The sequence below is a fragment of the Nanorana parkeri genome, unplaced genomic scaffold, assembly GCF_000935625.1.
Source record: "Nanorana parkeri isolate BGI_ZX_2015 unplaced genomic scaffold, ASM93562v1 scaffold189, whole genome shotgun sequence".
NCBI lineage: Eukaryota > Metazoa > Chordata > Amphibia > Anura > Dicroglossidae > Nanorana > Nanorana parkeri.
This window is the reverse complement of record NW_017306457.1, coordinates 1458648-1484738: the sequence shown is the minus strand read 5'-3', so window position 1 is coordinate 1484738 and position 26091 is coordinate 1458648. Positions and strand designations below refer to the sequence as shown.

The 26091-nt window shown below is 40.9% G+C and overlaps 1 protein-coding gene across 1 annotated transcript in view; it reads left to right on the top strand.

Moving 5' to 3' along the window:
- Nucleotides 1-26091, top strand: part of CACNA1D (calcium voltage-gated channel subunit alpha1 D) — a 289622-nt gene that overhangs the window by 245852 nt on the left and 17679 nt on the right. The window contains exons 33-40 of the mRNA XM_018555255.1: nucleotides 44-135; nucleotides 3325-3484; nucleotides 4458-4585; nucleotides 6281-6377; nucleotides 7193-7295; nucleotides 9736-9837; nucleotides 17082-17212; nucleotides 24071-24190. Of these exons, the coding sequence (XP_018410757.1) occupies nucleotides 44-135; nucleotides 3325-3484; nucleotides 4458-4585; nucleotides 6281-6377; nucleotides 7193-7295; nucleotides 9736-9837; nucleotides 17082-17212; nucleotides 24071-24190 (933 nt within the window). The remainder of the gene's footprint in view (nucleotides 1-43; nucleotides 136-3324; nucleotides 3485-4457; nucleotides 4586-6280; nucleotides 6378-7192; nucleotides 7296-9735; nucleotides 9838-17081; nucleotides 17213-24070; nucleotides 24191-26091) is intronic.

Sequence of the window (26091 nt, the reverse complement as noted above, 5' to 3'; positions counted from 1 at the left end):
TTTGGTTCAATAAAAGCTAATTATCTGTAACTGTATTATGCAGGTTTTTGGTAAAGTTGCTATGAGGGATAACACCCAGATAAACAGGAACAACAATTTCCAGACCTTTCCACAGGCTGTGCTCCTTTTATTCAGGTAATTATTATTTTAACACCTACCCGATGAAGGTTTTTTTTTGTTTTTTTTAAGGAATCGGTAAGGATAGAAATATGGGTACAGGCATTTTGGTCTTGTGTATAAAGTATTTCTAAAACCAAAACTTTTTTTGTTTTAAATAATGTGTTAGGAATTAGAACCATAGTCAGGTTTGAACCAGTGTCTGTGTCCTTGCTAAGAAGATTCACACTCTTTATTTTGATTTGTAACCAAACAGGAATAAAGAGGGGACACTAGTTCTGGTGAGAACTCTAATTAATAGTTCAGGCTCTGGGGCTGCCATCCTTATCCTTGCCATTCTATCCTTGGGATCCCTTGCTATCCTTCACTATCTAATTAGTAACTGACCAGGGAAGTCTGGATTTTCACCCTGCTTGTTGCAGATAGAAAGCTAGGATTAGGATGAGAACCTTGGAGCCTACACTTCTAAAAAAAAGTCAACAATTAAGGTTTATGTTTCCCTTTTGTCCATTGGAAAACACAGTTCTACTTTAGATAATTGCTGACTGGGTATATCATCACCAGCATCAGTAGTATGCTAGGTGTGCTAAATAACAAAATACAGCCCAGGGGGTGTCCCCTGCTGGTGGCCATAACTGCATCAGCAACTGTGGACAAGTCAGTTATTAGCCTAGCGTTTAAGAGTTAGAACATATAATTTTCCTCCTGGAAATTCTACGTCCCCCTGGATTTCTTCTGCAATCTAGTCACTGGCAGTGTGATAGGTTGGGTAATATAGATCCTGGTAGACCCCCCCTCCCCTTCCTCCATTTGTAGCCATCAAGTGCAAGCAGTTTCTTGCCGTGCAGGTTTGGCTGCGATGGCCGTCTCCTTATGGGCAGCTTTTTGCCCTAGGGGGCACATATTGTCAGCCTGATGGTCTGTCAGGGTGTTCCCCTTGCAGGCTTTGAGCACCTCAGCTACAGTTGTTGTTGGTGTTCTGCAGTCATTGTGGTGGATGGCTGTGGATCCTTGCAAGTCATTGCCGAAGGCATGCCGAGTAGTGTTCTGTCCGCCACCCACCTTTTCAGTCCTATCCCTCTCTTGCTTGAGAACCTTGAAGTTTAGACTTCTAACTATAAGTCAGCAATTGAAGATTTTCTTTTTCTGTCCCCATAGGTTCATTTTAAAGTGTACCACTGTCCAAAGCTTTTTAAGTTTTGAATAGGGTGTAAAACATTTAGAACATTTGTAAGAGTTTATTGGTGGCTGTGGTCCTGTTGAGGAGCTTTTCCCTAATTTTCTGTCACAACAGAATGGTATCAGTGGGCCATGATGTGAAATGAAAATCCCCCACTCTACTTTTTATTGATGTTGAATCCCCGTTTGAAAGAGCATTGTCCCTGGGACAGAACATATTATTTGTTCAACAAATAATATTGTTCTTGAATCTTTCAAAGGACCATGGAAACCCAATTTGGCTTTGTAATGGCAGATGAGCAAGTCTTGGCATTTAATTACATGATTGTACTTTGTCTGTAGATGACATGTGGGCACCAAAGAGTTGATTAGTTCATGTTAGAATATTTCCAGTGATTTTCCATCTTAGAGACTTGTACTGTCAAACAGACCAAATTCCTGGTTTTACAGCATGTATTCTATCCGTATAGTATATGTATATGTGTGTTTGAAATGTAAAAGCTTTTTTAGTAATTATTCTCTAATGCACAAGACATATATGTTTTATGAGAAGTTAAGGCAGTCCTCACATAAAAATGCAAGGTCACCTTATCTTGTATGACATCCCCCACGTAAAAATTTTAAGTGAAAGCAATAAAAAAAAACACTGAAAAATGATAAAACACAAGAACATTTGACACATACTCACCGTGTGTATGCCTAGGAAAAAGTGATGTCACTGGGCCTTCTCGTGGTATCCAGGTAATTTTCTCAGGATCTCAAATCCTCTGAGGATGCGCTTCTAGTAATTTTACAAAAAGCAAGCTAATCCGGACAAAGCAGAGCAACTACACTAAGGTTCCTGCACCTTAAGAGGTTGCCCAGCCCCAGGGACCTGCTGTTGCAGCACTAAAACAATATGGTGGATCTAGGTATGGGGAACATATAGACCTGCTCAGTGCAGTGCCCAGAGTCTGAATGACTTGTCATTAAAGGAGAACTATGGGGTTAATGCTTTTCCCCATAGTTCTCTTTAGGGTAACGGGAGGACACAAACTAGCGTCCTCCCGTCACCCTAGGCTCAGTATACCGCGAGCTGTAGCTCACGGTATGCTGCGTGACTGACAGCTGGCTCTGCCTATCTAGAGGCAGAGCCAGTTGTACCCGCCCACTCCCCCGTCCGTTCCACCAGTCAGTGCTGGCGGATCGGAGCGGGGAGGGGGGAATCCAGCCCCTCCCCTGTCACGGCAGAGAGCCGTGACAGGATCGAGAGGTGAGCGAACGCCGGTATGTGTTCGCTCACCTCCCGATCTACTGAGCCGACCTGTGACAGTCTCATTGTCACAGGTCGGCTAGAACTATGAGGTGAGTGAAAAGCACTCACCTCATAGTTCTCCTTTAAGGGGGTGGGGGTGGTATTAGGCCTAGCCCTTTGCAGATATCAGCATTTAGAAAGTCTTTATTTGCTCAGGAATTTGGGAAATCCGCAGCAGCAAATCAAAAAGCAGTACAGCACTAATGTAGAAGCCGGCACCTTTGGATGTCAGTGTTTTCTTGCTTTTTGTAATACTAGTTTTTGTAACCTGTTAGCCATCTACACTCTCCTCACATTTTTTACTTTTACTTGTTTTATGTTTACTTCACTACTAACAAAGTTAAGCCCCACCTATCCATCATCATCCTATTGAATGAGGGTGTCCATATTGGCCATTGAGGCACCCTCAGTGGACAGGGAGAGGACAGTGGTGGGTTCAGCTAAATGTCAGGAAAAATCAGGCCCCAGTAACAACTGAAACTAGTCGAAGAGCTGGGCACAGAAAATACTTTATTTTTTTTAACCTAATAAAGGGTCTAGAAGGCATCATATGGTGTTCGCTCTTAGGTAGGACTTTTTCTTTCAAAAGTTTAAAATGACTGACAGGTTCACTTCAATACTTATATATTTAAATTCTGTATATTCATGTTTCATATAGGTTTAAATGAAAGTCTCTTTTTAATAATTTTTTTATGTGTGCTGATGTCTGCAATCTCTCTTGTAATGATCACAAGGTGTGCCACTGGGGAGGCCTGGCAGGACATTATGCTGGCTTGTTTACCAGGGAAGCAGTGTGACCCAGATTCAGATTTCACTTCCGAAGAGGAGTACACCTGTGGGAGCAATTTTGCCATTGTCTACTTCATAACATTTTACATGCTGTGTGCATTTCTGGTAAGTGGAAATATAAAAATACCCAAATCAGGGTAGTTCAGTAGCTGTCAGTGTGCTGTTTCCCCCCACCACCCTTATTTATTACATACTACTTTACTTTAAACTGGCGCCCATAGACGCCTGATATATACAGGGAAGAGCAGCACCTACTGCGATTGGATGGTTTATAGTTCAGTGATTGTAAGCCTAGCAGGCTACAGCAATCCAGCAAACAAAGCAGATTTTTTTTTTTTTAAAGTATGTTTGCTGGTTACCTTCAGTGAACACTGCATGTAAAAATAACTGATAGATCCAGAGGTAGAGGCAAATTTATATGCAAATCTTGAGTTTACAAATGAAACTTGGCCCATCTGTCCAAAGCCTGCTGTTGGTCAGTGAGAGCACCTCTCATATTAAAGGCTCAAGAGGTATGAGTGATTAAAGCCAAGCTGACCTTTTCCTGTAACAGTCTCTATCTCCGGATCTAATGATGGTTTAGGCAGTTTTCACTGAACGTAACTTGTGTTTTTCATTTTGTGCTCAGTTTGAATTGCTTGTATGTGACACGTTCACTTTTATGGTGGAATGGAACTGTATTCATATTGAAACTCCATTCAAAACATTTTCTCTTTTGGAGAATACAAAATGAAGCGTTAGACTCTATTTCATGTTACCATTGCTGTCTCAGTCACCGGCAAATTTCCCCTCACTTCCAGGACCTGTAATGGTGCTTACCAAGACAGGAAGTGAAGTGAAATCTCCCCAAACGGGACACGGATGATAATAAAATTAAAGCAGGGTTAGAACCTCTGCCAGTGAAAGTTATCAACAGAGTCAAAGAGAGCAGTAAAATCATTGTCCAATACGAACAAAACTATTCTGACGGAGTCTCACTTTAACAGCATCTTCATAATGGATTACAACAACCTTTTTTATTGTGTTGTACAGTGAACCTATGGGTATCTGTTTACTAACTGCTTCTCTTTATTTGTAGATTATTAATTTGTTTGTGGCTGTCATCATGGATAACTTTGACTACTTGACACGTGATTGGTCCATTCTGGGTCCTCACCATCTGGATGAATTTAAAAGGATTTGGTCGGAATATGATCCAGAGGCCAAGTCAGTTTTATTCTGCATCATATGTTGTGTTATTATATATACATTTCTATGTAGTGTGTCCTATATGTTACCATAAAACACAAGATCCCTTAGGTCTCTGAAAATTCTATACATGGAGCACCTATTCTGTGTATGTCCGTAGCATACATTTGTCTATAACATCAAGGAAAAACAATGGGCAGTTTTAGAAAGGATGCATACTGGTATCAATTAATACAATGTTAGTTCTCATTCATTTAAAATAACCTTTAATATTTTAAATATTCATTTAAAATATTAAGATTCTAAAGAGCGAATTAAGATTTATGCTGTAAAGCACGCATCATAAGTTGCCTGCTCCTACCCGCAACAGCGCCAACTGCTGACCCTATAATAAAGTTGCCCGCAACAAAATGTTTTGGGGTAAGGTACACAGGAACACTCCCTAAACCTCCATGGCTGCCCAAATGGCCAGCAATGAAGCCAAAGCACTACCACTTGATGGTCAAGAGGGTGAAGGGTTAGGTGTGCCAAACCCTATGGAAAGGAAGACTCTTAGAAAGTCCATATTTCTTTGGGATTTCTGGAGTCTTTTAGAGCAGCAGGTGCCATTTTTCAAATGGGAGCAGGTAACCAATTGTGCTTGCTGAACATTTCAAATATTTTGCTTTTTGTATTGTTTGAATAAGGTTCAAAGTGGACATTGCATTGAAAATATATTCTAAGGATATAATCCACATTACTTTGCAAAGTAACTAAAATACGTAAACTCTGGCTCCGGGTTCCATTGAATGGTCTGGTTCAAAGCCCATGGCGCAGCCCAATGCATTGTATGAACTACAATGCTCCATTCAGAATGCAGAACCAATAAGACAGCCCAGACTTCCTGGTCAACTGATCACATGATTTGTTATGTCATTAAAAGAGAACTATGACCTAACCTTTTTTTTCCATAGCTCTCTTCAGGGTCCCCGGAGGATATATACTAATGTCCTCCGGTGACCCAAAACTCAGCATATAGCGGGATATTGCTGAGAGCGCAGAGCCGCAACGCAGCCGGGACGGATCCCGACAATACTTTCAGGATTCACCCCGCTGGCTGATTGACAGTTGGCTCTGCCTCTCTAGAGGTAGAGCCAGCTGTGCCCGCCCCCTCCTCCGTCCATTCCTCTTGTCAACACTACAGAAACAGAGGGGAGGGGGACAATCCCTTCAGGGAGCAGTGATTGACAGTCACTGCTCTTTGCAGGGAGAAGATCGGGAAGTCAGCGATCGTCGGTATGTGTTTGCTGACTTCCCGATTAATAGAGCCAACCTGTGACAGCGTCACTGTCACAGGTCGGCTTGAATTATGGGGATGAGTGTTTTTCACTCATAATTCTCCTTTAACTTCCCTCCTCCCCAACCCTGTCTGCATAGTCTCATGAGGCTTTAGAGGCAGTGAAGGCTACTGGAAACCAGTAAAGACGTTCTAAGGATAACCATATCTGGAATCTAAGATTTGACCGTGTGTGGGCAGGACAAAGCTATTGTTTACAGATATTATTTACAGGTAGTAAGTGTTTTTTAATGTAATCCTTATGCCAGCTCCTCTTTACCAGATTCCCTTTATTAAATAATAACTTGGTTGATAACAATGTCCTTTCAGACTAGGCACCACTTTGAACTTCATATATTTATTGCATTATTATTATGAACCCTTTTTGTGTAATCTAGAGGAAGGATAAAACACCTGGATGTGGTCACATTGCTCCGTCGTATTCAGCCTCCCTTGGGTTTTGGAAAATTATGTCCACACAGAGTTGCCTGTAAGGTAAGTAAAAGTGCGCATACATGTAGCATACGCCCATTTTTGGGTGATTTTTTAAAATAAAAATGCATTTCCGCTTTCCCTGGTTTTACATGACAATACTGGCAATCATCTGATTTCTTGTATGAGTTGTGATCTGTGATAGTTGCAGGTCATTTTATTTACATTCTATTTTAGTGATGTTGTATAAACATAGTTTAGTTACAGATGAAAGAAAAGGCGAACTTAGGCCGGGTTCACACCTAGGCCGGGTTCACACCTAGGCGGCTTTGTTTTTTGTGCATTTGTACACGCGTGTTCAGCGTGCGGTTATTTGCACATTTTGACATGCGTACATGGAAACACTCATTTTGACTGGCAGCTTAAGAAACAATGCAGGGAAATGAATGACCGCGTGTAAAAACGCGCACAAAAAAAGTGCAACATGCTTTTTCCGGGCATTTTCGAGCATTTCCATTGAAGTCTATGGGACAAAACTGTGCTGTTAACTGCCAAAAGAAGCTCATATGCCTTTTCAAGTGTTTGGCGTATTGCTCCTCAGGTGTGAACAGGGGCCATTGAAAATCATGGGATTTCTTGTGGTGGGCGTTAAAAAGTGCTTTCCCAACTGCTCAAAAACTCCTAGGTGTGAACCAGGCCTTATTAAAATGTCTAATGGAAGAACTATATAAGATTGAAACATACTGGGCTGCCTCATAACAGTCAATCAGATACACGCATGTACAGAAAAATAACCAAGACTGGAAGTTTTGATCTCTTGATTTAACTGGGAATGAATGAAGCATATGCAATAGTTAACACTTGTTTTCCTCCCTCAGAGACTGGTAGCCATGAATATGCCCCTGAACAGCGATGGGACAGTAATGTTTAATGCCACGTTGTTTGCTTTGGTTAGAACAGCCCTGAAAATCAAAACGGAGGGTATGTTATTACAAACCAATACTTTATTTTATTGGGTACATAACATTTCGCCAATACAGAAACAAGGAGCTGTACAATTTTGACAGTGGGGGTGGAGAGAGCTATTCAAATTAGGTAAAATGTGCCGCGCTCTCAAATGTGCTCCGCATCTAAATCCAGTATATGAAACTTAGCATTTGCCATACAATTGTATCAAACTTATAGTGCCTCAAATAATGTAACAGAATGTATCCATTCTAATGCAGTAACAAAGTTGAATATTTGAACAGGGTGATAACAGTCCACTGTAGTCACACATACACAATACATATGTCCACTTGTGATAAATATATCGTGCAGCATAAAGTGAATTGTGCAACCAGCACAGAGGTGAATGTGATTAGCCAGTGATTGAATAATTCCTTACAGGGTTATTCACACAAGGGTGAAGAGTTTGGAGAAGGCAGGAGAAGTGAACAATCTAGGGCAACATAGCTGAACTGGAAAGTGAGCTGAATTAGAGAATTTTTCCAAATCAGCTATGTTGTCCTCGATTGTTCACTTCTCCTGCCTTCTCCAAACTCTTCACCCTTCTGTGAATAGTCCTATTAGTGTTCCTTGCGATCTCCACTTTCCACTCCCAATAGAATAACTCTTACCTCTCCATGCGACCTTACGTTATAAAAGGCTGGAAACGCCACTTCCCTTTTTAGTCTCAGATGGAAAGACACCCGGTGTTTAGACGGTGAAAAACTTCTTTTTTTTCTCCACTAAAAAGATGTAATTCTCCAGCGGTGGAAATGCTCCCAAACAGTGTCAGTGAATTGTAGCAAATGGAGACAAAAGCAGGACACTACATAGCGTACTCCGTAAAATCATATAAGATTTAATATAATAAAATGTACTCACAAACATAAATAGTAAAAAAGCTTTCAAGGAGGTAAATCTCTCCTAATACATGTAACAGCACTGCCGTCTTTTTGGTTCAATCCCAAACTCCTCCCTATTAGTTATTGTTTGACTTTATAGTAGTGGAAACCTGGGGCTGATTTATAAAGAAAGAAGAGAAATAGGACAGCAGCGGGCTAAGTTATAAAGCTTCCATCCAGCTTATACCTGGGCGAAGGCCGTTAGCATGGCACTACTGGCCACTAGATGGCGTGAGGAGCATAGGAACCTCCCTTGCTCCTCAGCTCCATTTAGTGCCATGCGAGTGCCATTTTCCCATTGGAAGATTTATAGATGAGCCCCCTGGTTTCTTTTTTCTCTTCTATTTCTTCCTGTATTTTGCAGCAGAAATAGAATTACGTCTGTCCACATACTGTAGATTAGATTTTAGGATCATTTGTTTTCTAGCAACATGTTATATAGTTGAGACGTGTGAAATACCAAATCAGTAACTGATTGGATATTTAGTGACAGCAGATTTAATGACCAAGGAGATGAGGCCTTTAACAACTTCACAGGCATCTTAGTGACAAATACGAGGTCTCATACAATTACAGTGACTCTGAACTTAGGGGTTAAAATCTTAAGAATACATTCAAGTAATTTACCTATTGACAAAAATGTATCTTATTTGTGTATCACTCAGCTGTAGACCCTCAAATCATCTCTGAATTGGTGCTGGCACTGTCCTTCCTTCTGGAGGGTGGCTACTTTTGTTCCCTATGGTCCTGTGTATGTGGTAAAGTAGTCACCACCCCAAGCTCCCTCCTGTGATCGATTACAATCTCACGTTTAGTTTACTTATTTGTACTGAGATTGTAGTCCATCACAGGAGTGAGCTTGGAGTGGTGGCTACTTTACAACACACACACAAGTACCTGAATGCATTTTAAAGCTTTAACTCCTGAGCTTAGTGTCACTTTAAATTTCAGGGCTTTATTGTTGTGTGTTTCACAAACATGGCGTGGTTATGAAATGTTGAGATTCTAAAAATGTAATTGTCTTGAAATCATATACTGACCCTACACATTACATTAACATTTTACAAACTCCTTTAGTTGTAGCAACAACTATGTAGTACAAATGCATGCCTGGCTGCATTCAAATTGTTTAGGAACACTACAAAGTTTGGGTAAATGTACAAACATTATATAGCCAGATGGTAATGTGTATGGCCAGCTATTATTCAGTAATGTCCAACCCCCGTTTAGTCTGATGGGTATACAAATCACCACAGGATGTAATCCTCCTTTCATGGATCAACTGATTCTTTGACTTGCACAGGATCAAGAACTTTGGATGACAGCTAGTAAAAAGTAATTTCTGTCTGTAAGATCAGGGGGTAGGCACAGCCATTAGTCTGTATGGTCGCATAAAGTACACTATTACAAAAGCTGCAGGCTTCTAAGAGAATTGACTCTATTGAATATTAAAATCATATTTATGCTGTGGAGTATGTGGGATTAATTCCCACTTGTCTTTCCATATCATTTGTTTCTCCTTTCCTGTCCAGGTAATCTAGAACAGGCCAATGAGGAGCTAAGGGCTGTCATCAAGAAAATATGGAAAAAGACCAGTATGAAGCTGCTGGACCAAGTTGTCCCTCCTGCAGGCGGTCAGTGTGAAAGTCTTTATCTACATGCGCCACACTATTACTGATTTTGTATACCTGTAATTCACTAGTACCAGCACAGCTAAAGATAATCAGGAACAAAACAAACGTATTAAAATGTCTTCACACACGTTCTAACCCCTTTTATAGATGCCAGCTGTAGGTGGGTTCACATTATTAACAATAGAGTTAAAAGGAAACGTCATCAAAAAGTGATCAGCGGATGGGAGTGTGCTGGGTGTACTGCATACATGCTCCTGAATTCAGTGCTGTTCACAGGGTGCTGCACGCGGGAAAGGCGTGATGCGCTTGCGGCACCATTACCGGCGTCTTTGCCGGTGATTTGACACATGACAACGTGTGGTCCAAAAACGCATGAACCTGCACATGAGCTTTTTATGCCACGTTTGTCACGCGTACACGTGGCCGCATGTGTGAATGGGACCTCAAACAACAATGTTCTGATACTCTGAATGCTTAGTGTGAATTTTCATACTGGCAGGTTGACAGAACAGGGGATTCTACTCAATGTGTTCATGTCACACCCCTTCCACTGAATGCTACCCTTCAAAAGAATAAGGAACTCCATTAAACAAATCTCGTTGGCGGAGAGGATATTATCGTTCTGTGTTGGAATTCAAAAATCTGTGCATTCGCTTGTGTCTTTCTATTGTTTTTATAGACAGAAGTGCATGTACAATAATGTTTATCACTTCACTGATAATGTTATAAAATAATTGATTACTATATTGTCCTTCGATATTAACGTAAACCTTTCGTAGAAATCTGAGGATGCTATTGCTAACTTGCACCTGAAAATGCTTTTTGCCTGGCGGTTATCTTGTCCTGCCACCTTTTTTTACATTCTGAGGCACTGACCCTGGACAGGTATGCAGATCAGAAATATCAGTTCTTACTTGCATACATCTTCCAGGTCAGTCAAGCCATTAAATAAAAAGCCAAGTGACTAGCATTTTTGCAAGGAGAGGTAAGAAATGACAGCCTTAGTATTTTCCTCATGACTGTTTAACAACAGAGAGAAAAAAACTTTTCCCTTTGCCTTGGGTCCTCCTCCACACTGCAAAGGTTATCTACTCATTTTGCCTAGGTGATGATGAATACGGTGACATAGTTACCATATGCCTTACTCCTGCAGGCTTCCTCTTTGCTGTAAACAATCAGCTGAAAAACTTTTCTCTGTTGCCCAATCGGTTGCAGCTCTCTAATGTCATCCCATACAATGCAGGACCATCACTCCTGCATTGTAGGGAAAGATGCCGATGACCCAGGGTGTTGGACAACGCACATGGTGCTGGTTGTCGGAGGAGTGAGGAATGATGTAAGTATATTACCTTATTCATCATCCCCTATGCAAAATGAGCAGTTAACCCTTGCAGTGCAGAGAAGGACCCTGAACTGGGGAGTTCAGCTTTACACTTTGCTCTGGATGAAGTAACATCCACAGGTCATGCCGCCATATAATCTGTGAAGCACAAGTAGAATTATTAGCATGGTGCTGTTTGTGTTTTTATCTGTGTGTCTGGAATATCTGCTCTGTTAGAAGTCCATAAGAATCAGTGCTGGCTGACCTACACCTTTTATATGTATAGATGTTCATATACACGTCACAGTGACATAAGGCCGGAAAGCTCTTTGCATTTAAAGAACCAGCAGTACAAAAATTATATTTCTATTGTAGGTGTTACTTCCCACCTTGGAGTTTTTCCTGTTGTCAGTGTTACCATATCTGCTGTTTTATTATACACAATGTAAAATAAAACAAGCCGACAGGGAGCAGAATGGTTCATAATGACTGCCACCATTTTGAAATTCAAGCACAAAGATCTCCAAAAAAAAAGAAACCATTGGTGGGTTTAACACTGCAGCATTTAACAGATGGTGAGATATAAGTCTTTGGGTGGAATTGTCTTTTAATCTGTATCTTGCAGAAGGTTTGGCTCAATTTGGAAAAATCTTAAAAAAACTATAGCCAAAATGTTTTTTAAAAAATAGGAGAAAATTTTTAATCTCTTTCAGCTGTTTGTTGATGCTCGAGTTTGTGAGATTGTCCCTGTCTTCCAGATCAACAGAAATGGAATTGAGGGGGCAGTCTTTTCAACAGCTACACAGACAGCCGTATTAGGGTGGGGAACGGTTAAAAGGTTTGTCCGGTGTTTGTTGCGGTCTATGCCTTTAGTGGGGAGTATTCCCTTCACTTTGTGGCCTGGTGACGTGTCTTCAGGTCAAGAAGTAAGGGGAAGTCTTCCCATTGGAGACACAAACAACAGTAAAAATGTGACAGATGTTCTAACTGTTTACCGCTCTATCACTGTACAAAACTAAAACAGAAGGCAAAATCTACCCAAAAACTGGTCTCTCATTTTTGGGTTACACCAATGAGTTTCCCATGGAGTCTTCTTTGCCTATAATTTCCTATCAGCCAATGGGTGTTTTAATAGTTCAGTGTTCACCCAACTTAGATATGAGTCTTGAGTTAACTCAGCCTTGAAAGCTTCCTATATGTTACAACACCTCTTGGTGAACAGTAGTTTTTCACTATTACATTTCTCTACACAGTAAAGTTCAGATGGGTTTTTGGAGAGAAGGAAGGCTAAGTTGATGATAAACATATTTGGATAAATCTATCATGACTGGAGCAGATAGAATCTGGAGTAGTTGCCCATGATGACCAATCGGCTTCTCTCTTCAGTTTGTTCAGTTAATCTTTGAAAATGAGAGAGAGAAGCTGATTGGTTTGCCATGGGCAACTGCTCCAGATTTCGTCTGCTCCAGTTTTGATAAATGTCAGTGTATAGTTTAACTACTGCTACACAGAATATTTTCTTCATCTACTGATTCACAAAATGTGTCTTCCACCTGAACCTGGATATGTGTAGTAATAACTTTCATGTCATGTATATTGTGATTAATTGCAGATGTGCTAACTTGTTCTTGCAGATCTTCTTTTTTTTCTCTATTCCTTAATTGTATTCTTCTTAGTGCTGATCATTCTTGTGATGACTTAATGTGTTCTATATGTGCTTTGTGTATGTGTTTCTTTAAATGTATATGGAGACAGGACTGAGCTGAGTGGCAGGGGACATTGTGATAATGGCCAGAGCGAGAGGGTACCTGTCAAACATTGATACATTCCTGGAGCATTTCTTGTACAGCATTGCTAGTTTATATGTTTATATATTTTGTATTTTAATTAATTATGTAGCTAAATTTGTAATCACAGTTGAGTATATATATCCGGGTGGACAAATTAATATGGAATTCTCCCAGGGGGATATGTGTGATGTACTTGGGTTTAGCTATTTAGTTGTTCTGGTACTACTCTAAGGGCTATTTTACACCAGCCACTGGATCGCATTCCGACTGGCTCACTTTGTTTTAGGGCGGGAGGAGGTGTGGCAGTGCATTGAAGTCAAGGGTACAACAGCCATGCTCTCCGGTCGTAATGTGATCGGCCGCACCGAAAACGCGTGGCACATCAGTGCCTGCATTCCTGTCCAGTGCAGTCAGAAAAATAGTGCAGCACTGTGTTACTAGAGTCTGAATCTGAACTGTCAGAATTACTAGAGCCCTAGTCTAACCCAGCTTAACATTAGCCAGAATCAACACCATATTATCGGACTTATAATAAGTACTATGTTACATAAGACCAAATCTATATCAAGTTGTTGCAGCCCAAATCTAACCTAGGTTACTACAGCCGTAGGCAGCTCCATGTCACCAATGCCAGATCACTACCATGCTGTTAAAGCCATAACCAGTACAAAAGCTTCAACCTAAACTATGTGATTGGAGCCAGAATTTGTACAAAGTTACCCCAGTCAGAATCAGTAGTATGTTCCTAGAGCTACAATCTCACTACCATGTTACCAGAAATAAAACTGAAACCATGTTACTAATGCCAGAACTGGATCCACATAACTAGACATAGAATCAGAACAATGTTACCAGAATTCACACCGTCCTTGTAAAGCTAGAAAATGTATCGCGTTAGCCATAGGGTACCATATTACTAGAAACAGAAGCAAATAGAATCAGAACCACTTTACCCGTGTCAAAATTGTTAACATTACCAAAGCCAGGCATCTCAGTACAAGAGATAAAACCAATACAATGATACCAAAACCAGAATAAATAGCATGCTGTGAGATTCAGGACTAGTTCCATGTTATAGCTACATTTGTTACCATTTTAGCAAAGCCAGAATCTGTACCTTGTGATCAGAACCAAACCTGAACCAATATAAAATTATTAGAGATAGAATCATTACTGTGTTACCAAAATCAGTACCAGTATCTTGCTACCAGACCCAGAATTATAACCAAGTTACCAGGGTCAGATTTGGTTCATTGGTAACAGGACCAGAATCAGAATCTTGTTACAGAGCCAGATCACGGTACATTGATACCAGGACCATAATCATAGCCATGTTGCCAGGGCCAGATTTGGTAAATCGGTACAGGGTCAGCATCAAAACCATGTTACCACAGCTATATTTGGTGCATTGATACTAGAACCATAATCATAGCCATGTTACCACCGCCAGATTCTGTACTCTGTTGCCTGATTCAGAATCGGTGCCATGAAACATTTAGACGTTTTGAAGGCTTTGAATTATCAGCTCTGGGGTTTATTGTAGCTCACCCAAGCACACCAAACCCCAGGTGTTTAAGGTCCCCTCCCGCTCCAGCAAATCAGTGTATACTTGTGCACCACAATGGCCTTAATAATATTCAGTAATATGTATTAGCTTCTCCCCTGTCACCAGCCAATCAGCCATGTGACTTATTTATTGCTATCCTGTACCTGTCTGGTGTTTTAAAGGTGCAGAATCCATTTCTCTCACCATCCATAACAATACCAACATGCCTTTGCTGTAGTCATTTGTAGCTTATTCTACTTTTGTAGTCTTGAAGCAACTTTAAGGAGTGGTCAGGTCTGGAAGCAACTTGAGGACCCCCAGTGCCAGTGGTGATGGAGGCTGAGCGTTGTGAAGGTGACATTCTCAGTCTTTTAAGCAGAGCATGCTGGCCACTCTGCTCTTCAGCATGATACAAGGAGCAGCAATAGGAATGGCGTTAGGCTAGAGCAGCCACTTTCTTCCAGTGGCAACAGGTGACAACAACAGAGTGCTGATATCCCAGCTCAAGAAGTTCTGAGTACAATTAAACCACGGGAAAATAAACCTCGATACTGCACATTTAAAACCATTGTTTTTGTCTAACTCAGTCTTTTTAGTTGTATATCTCTACTGCTTGCATGGCCTTTACGGAACTGCTTTGTACTTGTTGTAACTACTGTGCTTGAGCTTTCTCTGCAGCCTTCTCTTTTCCTTTCAACTATCCTCTCAGAATATTCTGAAGCAATTCTGTTTTAGGGTGGTGGCATGGAACTAGTGTTGCCTCTTGCCAGCTGTATTCCCCTACATTTGTTAATATTGATACAGATGCATGCTTCAGAATAAAGAATCTTTGGTAGATGTTGCCTGCATGTATGGGTCCTGTAGTGTCATGTGACTCAACCTTCATACATTTCCCTCAATGTCCCAGGAGCCAGTTCTAATGACAGCTTTAGGGGAATGGTTGCAGGTGGTAAGTATTTTATCCCTGGTACATCCATAAAACAGCCCATTGATGGAAACCTCAGAGATAGAAACTCGTGAAGGGATGTGTGTACTGTTGGTGATGCTTACTGCTGTAGTTCCAGGCAGAACTTTTTAGTTGACAGAGTAGAGAAAGATTAGAACTTATATCATTTTTTATTGCTATCCTGCTCCTTTGGGGAGAACCTCCATCCATTAATGTTCCAGTGTTGGTAGTCACCAGAAGTCAACAGAAGTTTCTGCAAAAGAGACACAGCCAGTCTCCACATAGGAGAAATGACACCCAATTCCAGTATAGTTGGAGTGGTCTCCTGGACAGGAACTAAAATAAAATGTGTCTGGAATTTAATTGTTTTGACTACACTGTATGTGCTTCCAATATGGATATGTTGAGCACAGCACCAATGACTAGGTAATGCCAAAAGTACACACACTACTGCAAGATTGTTGGTGGAATTACAGTGTTCACAAGCTTTCAACTACAGTTAGGACTGAAAAACAACGTTATTAGGCTAGAATTGTTTTCCTATTATTGGTACAGAATGGGGATTTGGGAACTTCTCCACAGTATTGCTGTGCTTTCTATGTCTTCTAGTGGTCATTGCATAGGAGAACCCCCTACTGCACAGGTACAACATGTGTGTTGACTTGTGCATGTATGATGTAATTGTGTGTAGTTCAGTGATGACAACCTCTTTGCTTGTGGTGACATCATTTCTGGCCACCAGAAGTGAATACACCTGCACACAATTATTAATGAATAATAAATAAATATGGACATATTTGTAAATTCAACAATCATTCGCTGTAAGTGAATCCTCCTGGTGAATGTGTTTTAATAATCATTGAGTGATACACCACCATTGAATGTATGGTGAATATAACACTTACTGCTTTATAAATATGATAGTAGTAATAATATGATGTCATCCAGCGTGAGTCGTTCTCTTATTAGGACCCAGCCACCCTCTTGCCTTAGGTGAGTCAAGGCTGGTGCTAAGAGCTGCACTTCTATTGAAAGGGATTGACATGTAGTTCTTACCTTACCCAAATTATCTTTTAAACTTGAAGACAGAACATGTGTTTCCAGCACTTAGCTGGCAGGGTACACGGTGTGATTTGCCTTCACCTGCTATGCAACGGAGGAATTTTAAATAGCTGCTTCGAGTCCGTAACCATAGGAGCTGTAAAGCCATCATTTAATCCCTAGCATGCAGCAAAATATAGCTACATAATCTTGAACATAAGGTTTCTACTTTCAATGTATAGACATTTAAAACAAGTTTTAAAAAGAAAATCTAAATGAAACGTATCGTACTTCAGAGCCTGCCCCCTCCCCCCCCCATCCGAGATTGTACAATTAACCTTTTTACTTACCAACTACTACGACCGAAAAGTACTGATCCTCACTTCCAGCACATAGTAGTTGCACTCTGTCTAGCTGGATCTCGCTTACCGTTTCTCCTTCAGATCCTCCATCTTCATCTAGCTTGCTTGCTGGTGTCCTGTACTGGGTTTGTCTGCACAGCTTAGTATCCGCTGCATCCATCACATTTCTTTTCAGATGCTAGAGTTCAGAGTGATCGTGAATGTTGCTGACTTGGGAAAGATTTGTCTGTTCATTTAGATGATGAGGTAACCGTGGGGAAGTTCTATGCCACCTTCCTGATACAGGACTACTTTAGGAAATTCAAGAAGCGAAAAGAACAAGGACTGGTGGGGAAATACCCTTCGAAGAACTCCACTGTGGCTCTACAGGTGATTGTCTTTTATATTATACTCTGTATTATTGTTATTAATATATGCTAATGAAGATTGTGTCTAAATCTCATTCTCATGATAGATGTGATCCTGTCAACCAGGGCAAACAGCCATGTGGCTGTCTAGATACATGGTCAGGGGATTAGGAAGAGGCCTCTCTCATAGGCAGTACTTTAACAGTTAGGTGGTCTGTTTACAAAGGTTTACCTGATCCCTAGGAAATTGGGCATTTAACCCTTCATAAACAGAGCCCGGGGTTCAAAGGGTGTTTGCAGATTAGTTAGAAATCCCACTTCATCTTCTAAATCTTGAGTGTATTAAGCACAAAGCTTTTTGGTAAACAGCTACCTGCAGTTTTATAGCTCTGTTAACTGATATGTGTCCTGTCTGATTATATTATGTTGACAGACCATCATTACTGTATATCTGGCTGGACAAATGATACAGCTAAAAAAAACGGTCATTTAGAATTCAGCTCTGATAACCGAGGCAACTATGGTTGTAGCTGATGCCTGTTGGTGCATCGAGGGTTCCAAGCCTATGCATATTCCAATTTATACTGGAAATTACCATTAAAGCCAAACTCAATTAAGGAAGGATTAGAACATTAGCCTTAGTGACAGGACAGGAAATATCCATCCTTTTATCTGTTCCTATGATACCAAGAAAAGAAATCAGGGCAATGGGTGTCATAAGAACAATTAGACATACATAAAATGTGACAGAAGTTCTAACCATTTCCCACACTGCTGAAAAATTGTGTTGTTGCTGCCATTTCTGCTCTATTTGGAGAGACTTCCAATCTAATAAAGAACTTTACTCACAATATGAAATATAGTTCTGAATGTGTTCTATGGTTTGAGTTTATTATTTTCGGATTTCACATTGTCAGCCAATCCAGCAGTACTTTACAGAGTACTTTAAGCCTTTCACGTCAGCCATTTTCCTCTATAAAGGAGTCTATATGCTAATGTCCCTGCAGACGTCATACAAACACATCACTTTAAAGCTGGACCCATAGCACCTCTCTGTCCCCACCACAGCCAGCCACCATTTCTTCCATATCTGATATCCTTTCTGTTCCACCACTGGGCAGCCAGTGATGTTACAACTTTGCATGCGTGCGGAAGCTGTATTATCCCAGCACTGTGTTCCACTCTTGGAATTTAACAGCTAATAAGACTGGACCGAGATGGTTCACTGCACTGCATATACACTGTAGGCAATGCACACCCATAAAAACAATGCCGGCAGAAAGACCAAGGAGTTTTTGGCAGAAGAGATGACAAAGTCTTTTTGAAAAACTCTGCTAGAATTTTTTTCATGACTCCAGCTGATATGAAACCACAAGTCCCATGAAGCATTGCAAGACTCAGACTCAAGCCACAGGCATGACTCTCAGGGGCAGCAGCACAATGAGATGTGTAGTTTCATCACAGCTGGAGTGTCAAGGTTGCCTACCCCTGCCCTAACACTACGGTAGGTAGCGTTGCATGTGTTATTAGTAGGGATGCACTGATGCGGATACTACTATCGGTGCCGACACCGAGTATTTTGGCGAGTACTAGTACTCGCCCAAATGCTCCGATACTTATCCTGATACCAGAACTTCCAGTCAGAGGGAAATTTTCTCTGACCAGCAGTGTCGCAAAGGAACATAGAGCCTGCTTCCTGGCCAATCAGGAAGCCTGGTCTTGGGTAATGAAGCTGGCTTCCCAGCCAATCAGCATCAAGCTGGCCAAACAGCATGGAGCTCCATGCTGTTTGGTCGGCTTGATGCTGAGTGGCTGGGTTCCCAATCAGGAAGCCAGCTCCATGCTGATTGACTGGGATGTCGGATTCCCAGCCATTCAGCATCAATCCGGCCAAACAGCATCGAGCTAGCTTTCCGTGCAATCAAGAAGCCGAGCATCGGGTAATGACACGCTGCCCAGCTTCCTGATTGCCTAGCCGGCTCCATGCTACCAGAAGTACTGGTATCTATACTCGGTAATGGCGAGTACCGAAATATGAATATTGGTACTCGCACTGGATACTGAAAAACCGGTACCGTGCTTCCCTCATTATTATTTATTTTCACAATAACTTTCAAAAAAATGACTTTGGATGAATCATGCAAATATTGAAAAGTGATCCTTTTGCTTAACTTAACGTCTAATAGAAGCCCACCTCTATTTTCTTTCATGCTATATTCCCTTTATTGGTTTTCCCAGTTAGCACAAAGGCTCTAAATTTCAGCAATTGTAGGCCTTCTCCTGTGTAATATCACAGAACTCACAAAGTAATTCAGAAAGCTTCAATGGGCTATACAGTTGTTAAATGTATGCAGTCAGCTGGTAAAAGCCGCCTGAGGTTAATTTGTCACTCAGCTGCAGCATAATGAGCCTTTTATGTATACACGGCAAGGCTGAGAGGAGAGGTCTGCTTGTTGTAACAGTGCAAGGCTCACATTAACCAGGAAGCAGAGAGTGAAGCTGCATCAATGGATCGGAAGCATGGGGAGACTCCAAGGCTTGACTACTTTGTCTCTTATGTCCACTGCTACAGTGTACGTCTCCTCTTCATGTTGCCTGTCTGTCGTTGTGTGCTCCTTGCCTGTTGAGTATTGCGTTTTTTCAATCATTTGGTAGGCAGATTAATATTTCATAAGCTTGTTGACTTGTGAATTTTGTATGACTTCTTTAAAGAGATTTTAAGGCGTTCATTGTGTGTTATAGTGTAGCATGTGCATTAATGGAACATGCTTTGAGCATATCTAATACCTCTATTTATAGTGGATGATTATTGATGTAAAAGGACTAGTCCAGCAAAAAATATTTTAGTTTAGAGTGGATACTGGCTTCACTTATTAGCAGCGTATGTATCTAAAGGACTGTAGCTGCAAGATCTCTCTAGTGGGTCTCACCCTACTTGTTGGATTAGCTGTTTTATTAAATGGACTATTCAGCATGTGTAGTAAGACTCCTTGCTGGCTTTGTCAGAACTTAAAGAATCCGGTGGATGACTGAGTCTGCCAACAGCCACTTATTGCTGGAAAAAACCTTTAATAGTTATTTTATATAATCTCCTCTTCATCTTTTCCCTTTTTCTCTTATGATCATGGAGTGCTGATGTATTCATCTTTTATTGTTCTTCATATGTGAATAGTATTTCGTAGTTCATTTTAGTCATAGGAAATTTGATATGTTCTAACATGTAGAATTGCCCTTATCATATTATCAATGTACCCTGTTAAGTCTGACTGTAAGACTACTATAAGGGAGCATTTACACGCATATAAAACCATGATTAACATAATGCAGGTAAAGACATTGGTGCCAGGCTGTAGGTGAAGGACAAACCTGCTGTTTTGCCTTTATGGTCATGCACTGGAAAAATTATTCCTGGAATGAGATTGGTTGCTATGGGCAACACAGTTTTAGTTCTTACAAACCAATCAATATGTTTTCATAGGCAAGTATTGATCACTGGATTAGAGTCCTCTAAAGGACCACACAAGATATCATTTTTAATTTTGCTAATCTTTAAAGGAAATGAAAGTCTATTAATTCCAAATTCATTTAATAGAAAAATCATAACTCCCAACTTTCTGAGATGAGAAAGAGGAACACATTTAGTGCAAAGTATGTAGGCAAAGGACACACCCCTGCCACTCCCCCAATTACACAGACCATAAAGAATTATTATATCAAAAATGATAGATCAACATTGTTAAACCCAAAATTGCTTTTTTCACCAATTGCTTTTTTCACCACTACCTTTCCTTTGTACTGGCTTTTCAAAATATAAAACACAAAATGTAAAAGCTGAATGAAAGATTTAATGCAGTAAAACCTGTTTGATAGTTAAATAGTAGGTTTTTTTGTAGAGGTGAATGCATCAGAGCAAAGAGAGGGACAGGTGAGCAGGAAAGAAGGACAGAGGGATTTGTTTCCCAAAGAGAGACAGTTCCTCCAAATGAGGGACAGTTTGGACCTATGGGAAATGCTTTAGCTAATGGCTTGTGAACCCTAAACATGTACCAACATTGGCAAGTACATTACTAGTTATATGTATTGATGCATTTTCTTACCACATTTGGGGGATTAACAAATATTGATGAATGGAGAAAAAAGCACCAGTGTCGATATGCGTACTTATTTAGTGCTTCATGTGCCAAATAAATGAAAGTGCTGCAGAACAATTTGTTGCTGGATAGTGGTGTGATCTCTGTCCATCCACCTCTCCTCTCCCTCCTGAAGTGCTGCTTCTCGCTGTCTACACCCCCTCACTACACTGATTACAGGACTGTGATAATGGTCTACATTTTAGAACAATATTTAACTTAGAACATTGGTGTAAGTGGCTGATTAGTTTGGCACACTGTCAGACATTATTAGGAACTGTTGCTTATCACTTCTATTTAGATTTTTTTGCATAGCTGGTGCAGCAACATATAGAACTTGTGCAATGGAATTGTTGATGTGGTACAAGAAAATGCATCAATCAGTACACTAAAAAATGATGTATTTTTTGTTTTTGTTAACCCCCAATTATTATCTCCTTCACCCTTCCAAATTTCAGGGAGATTGTCAAAATCATCTCTACAAGGTCAGTAGGGTTTTTATGGAAGCACTTGAGGGCTGCATGGGGCCCATAATGCCAGTTTAGCGCCATTGTTCCAGAGACTAAAATGTACTGTACATTTGCAGGAGTTTCCACTAAGCTGCTGTGGTTTCCTCTGTTGTTTAACTCATCATAGCACCTCAATGGAGAAACATTATCAACTGTTTAGTCAGAACAGTAAAATAATTCAGCAGCTTACCAAAGCAGAGCATGCTTTAGTCCACATATGGGCAAAGTTTAGAGAAAGTTTGGCAAATTGGTGGCATTCCTAAAGTGCCCACTTGGTGGTCTTAGTGCTGCCTACAGAAGCTTTCAGCCAGCTGTCAGAGTCATTGTGTGACATTATTGGGAAGGACAGCACTTCAGCCTTCTTCTAGTACATTTCTTCCTTTGGCCAGCGAGCTGCCTCATCTAACACATAGAGCCAGACCCATATGGGAGTTAAGAGGGAGACAGTGGGCATTGCTCCAGGCACAATTCCAAAGTGCGTTATTGTGTTTGGAATAAATAAAGCTCTGGAAACGTTGTTAGCCACTGTGATTAATTCTCAAACTGCCAGTACAGACATTAAAAATATAACTGAGTTTTATCTACTGATGTTTTCCTTACATTGGTAGCAAAGAATACAAAATGAAGCCAGTCTCTCCTCCGTTTTACAAACTATTAACCACTATTTTCTGTATTTCCCTTTCCAATGCAATATAATCATTCAGGGGCCTTGCAGTGCCTGGAAAGTGTAATTATATAAGAAGCTGGGCAGTGGGTAGTAAAGAGCTTGCATAATTACACATTTCAGTATTTCATCTCCGAGCAGGAACTTCATACTGATCACTGATATTTAGTCATCTCTTCCCAGCTATAAGCTTAAGATTAGTCAGTATTAATACTAGACAAGTATACAGATGGGAATAGGCAGCAGGTGTTATAAATCTGAAAGCATTACAACAAAATGAGGCCAGCTGTTTGTACATGAGCTACAATGGGTAAATATGTATACAATATCATTGAAACTAAAGAACTTTAATGGATTACATATTCTCTGTAGAGGTTTTTGGAGCTTGAGCTGTTAGCAGTCTGCAGACAGTAAGGCAGCGCCCACATCAAGCCAGCCCAGTGATGGCCAGGAACTGCTGCCCACTTGTCTGCAGCTTGCAGACACAAGTCAGTCAGATTTGCTCTTACCTATTACTGAATTCATTCTCTATAGGGGCCCATATCTGCCTGACCTGAACAGTTCCTGTTCCTCATACGAGCCAAACACAGTGCTAACTTAATTCTTCTGACGCTGTGTGGAAGAATGAAAGAAAGTGTCTGATTGCTATGGAGCACAAGAACAGTGTGTCCTTCAACCGCTAAGGCTGCCTATTCCACAATGGCCACCTTTACCCTAAAAGTGGCCATACACTGATCTATTTTTCTCGTTCAACCCACAGGCTGATCGAGAAACGTTTTGTAAATTCCTCCATCAACACTTAAGGTGGCCATACACTCTACAACCATCGCAAGACTTTAGTCTTGCGATGGTTGTACAGGGATTAAAAAAACGTACGATCTGCCTATCTTGGACAGGCAGATCGCACTCTCGATCATCGCAAGCCCGCCCCCCTGAGGGGCGGGCTTCCGATGACCGCAATGCTGAATGGGCAGTGTGCGCGTGCGCACACCGGCCCGTTCAGCATTTATCTTCCGAGCACCGTTCTAACCAGCCGAGAATCGTACGATTCCCGACTGGTGTTCGAACATGCTGGTTCGACAGAAGACGTGCGACCGTACAGTAGAAACGGTCGCACGTCTCCGTTCACACTGCTCGATTATCGTACGAAAAACCGATCGCATACGATTATCGTACGATAATCGTGCAGTGTATGGGCACCTTAAGGAATGTGTCGATTGAAGAATCCCGCAATTTGCATTGTATTTTGCCAGCATCCACCGGCCACTGTCAAAATACCAGACAAGAGCGGGCAGCTCATTGGCTGCCGACTCCTATTGTACAAAAATGAGCCAGCCAGCTCCTTCAGTCAGCTGATCGAGGGATGCCGACCGAAAGGTTGCCGACAGTGGCATATACTGTGTGAATCTCGGGTGGTTCCTCAAAAGCCGGCCAAAATTGGCACAGTGTATGGGCACCATTACTAAACTATCACTCATTAGAGATTGCAAGCTGAGTACATTTCCATTCACCTAAGTAAATGCATCTATAGCCTTTCTCTGTGAAATATTCCTAATTATATGACTTTCAATATACAGGCGGGGCTGAGAACTCTTCACGACATTGGTCCTGAAATTCGACGAGCCATTTCGTGTGACCTGCAAGACGATGAGCCAGAGGAAAATAACCATGAAGAGGAGGAAGAAGATGTATATAGGGTAAACAACTCACAGAAGATCAAGTTCATTAGATGGCTGCCATTGAGTTTAGTACAGTGGATCATTTTGTAATTTAGAACATTTTCTGGCTTCAGTCAGCTTTGTGATAGCTGTCACAGAGTAACCGTTAATAGTAAAAAACAAAAAGTGTGAGAACATGGTCTGGTTTTAAATGAGGTTTCGATTGCATCCGTGCCAGTCTATTCCATGAAGAAGAGTAAAGGGTCAAGTTATCTAGAACTTTTATTTCACATATTAATGGTGAGGTACTGCTACACAGGGCCTAAAATGTAGACAGGCGCCATCAGGGGGTGCAGGAGGAACCACAGAATGGACCAGGTGTACGGGCTGGGCTACTCTGTTTATCTCTCATAAGGATGGATGCTTAGTGATTGGGTCAGCTACTTTGAACTTTAGGAAAGTGGAACAGATTTTATTAGATCAGAACTGAATATTCTGGCTAAAAAAAGTACCAGACATTTTTACAGTTAAAAATGGCTGACAGTTTAACTTTATTATTCCGTTGGCATGGAATTGGTTTCATTGTGCCTCACAGAATATCAGTTGGGTTGGGTTAGTGACAGCACAAACGAGTGGTTAGATATGGCAAGCAACAGAGGCTGCTGATCAGCTGTGTTTGCAGGCATACCATGCTATTGGTGGAGTGTGAGATCCATGACAAGAGGGAATGCGTATAAGTAGATAGGTTTAAATAGGAACCCAAACTGCTTGCATGCTGGTCTGCTGCAATCTTTGTCTGCTACTAAGCTGAATATCCCATTGCCTTCTTATTTCTGATATAGTGATTCTAGTGGTAAGATCTGCATCACATTAATTTGCAGCTCTTCCCATCTCCAGCCAGTATTTCAAGGCAATCTTATTTTCCGTAGCTCATATTACAGAGCGTTCAAAAAGGTAGATTGATGGAATGAAGGAAAGACAGAAGGTCTTATCTTTGGAGATTCCAAGAGATGTAAGAGGCCAGTGAGTGATTCAGCTCACCAGTGTCTATCCATAGATGAAATCTTAGTTTCAGGTTGGCATTCAGTAGGCATTTTAAAAGCTGGCATTCAGTAACCTAGAAAGTAAAGGGTCTTATACTGTAAATAAAAATAAGAATGTGCAGATACCAAGTACCATACTCGGTACAAGTACAGATACTTTTCCAGCTCCAAGACTAGACTCGAGAAAAACTCAAAAGTTAGGAGGCAGCTGTCATTTTTAAGGAGCATACGGAGCTCCTGGGATTTGTGCATCCCTGTATCTCTGTTTTAATATATGATTTGTTTTATATATACTGATATATATATTGCATTGGAAAGGGAAATACAGAATATATATATATTAGGGATGCACCGATACCATTTTTTCATGTACTGTACAGTACCGATACTTGTCCAAGTACTCACAGATACAAGTACTGATACATTTTTGTTTAGTGTCGTGTGACAGTTTTTCTAAAACAATACAGACTAATGATTTCAGGACAGTGGTAGAGCGCCAGAGCTAGGTCCCAGCTGCAACCCTGGTAGTTCTTTTTAAAATGCCAAGTATCGGCACTGGTATCTGAACATCCCTATATATGTTTGGAACATCCACTCAACTTCACAATACAGAGTATATCATCTAATATAAATATTTGACATTACATGTACATAGCCAAGTCTTTTTGGTACCTACCTTGAACAGTGGATCTTGCTGGAGACAACGTAAAGTTAAACAATAACTACATACACTCACTAAAAAGGTAATTGTGTGACTGGCTTGTCCATGGTGTTAAATCAACATCTAGAGGAAAGTAAGGTGGAGGGTGTTTGTTCTGCATACACTGGTCAGTTAAAGCAGAACTTTTACCAAGAAACTGTCCTGTCATCACAGGCTCTGGTATATAATCACACTTA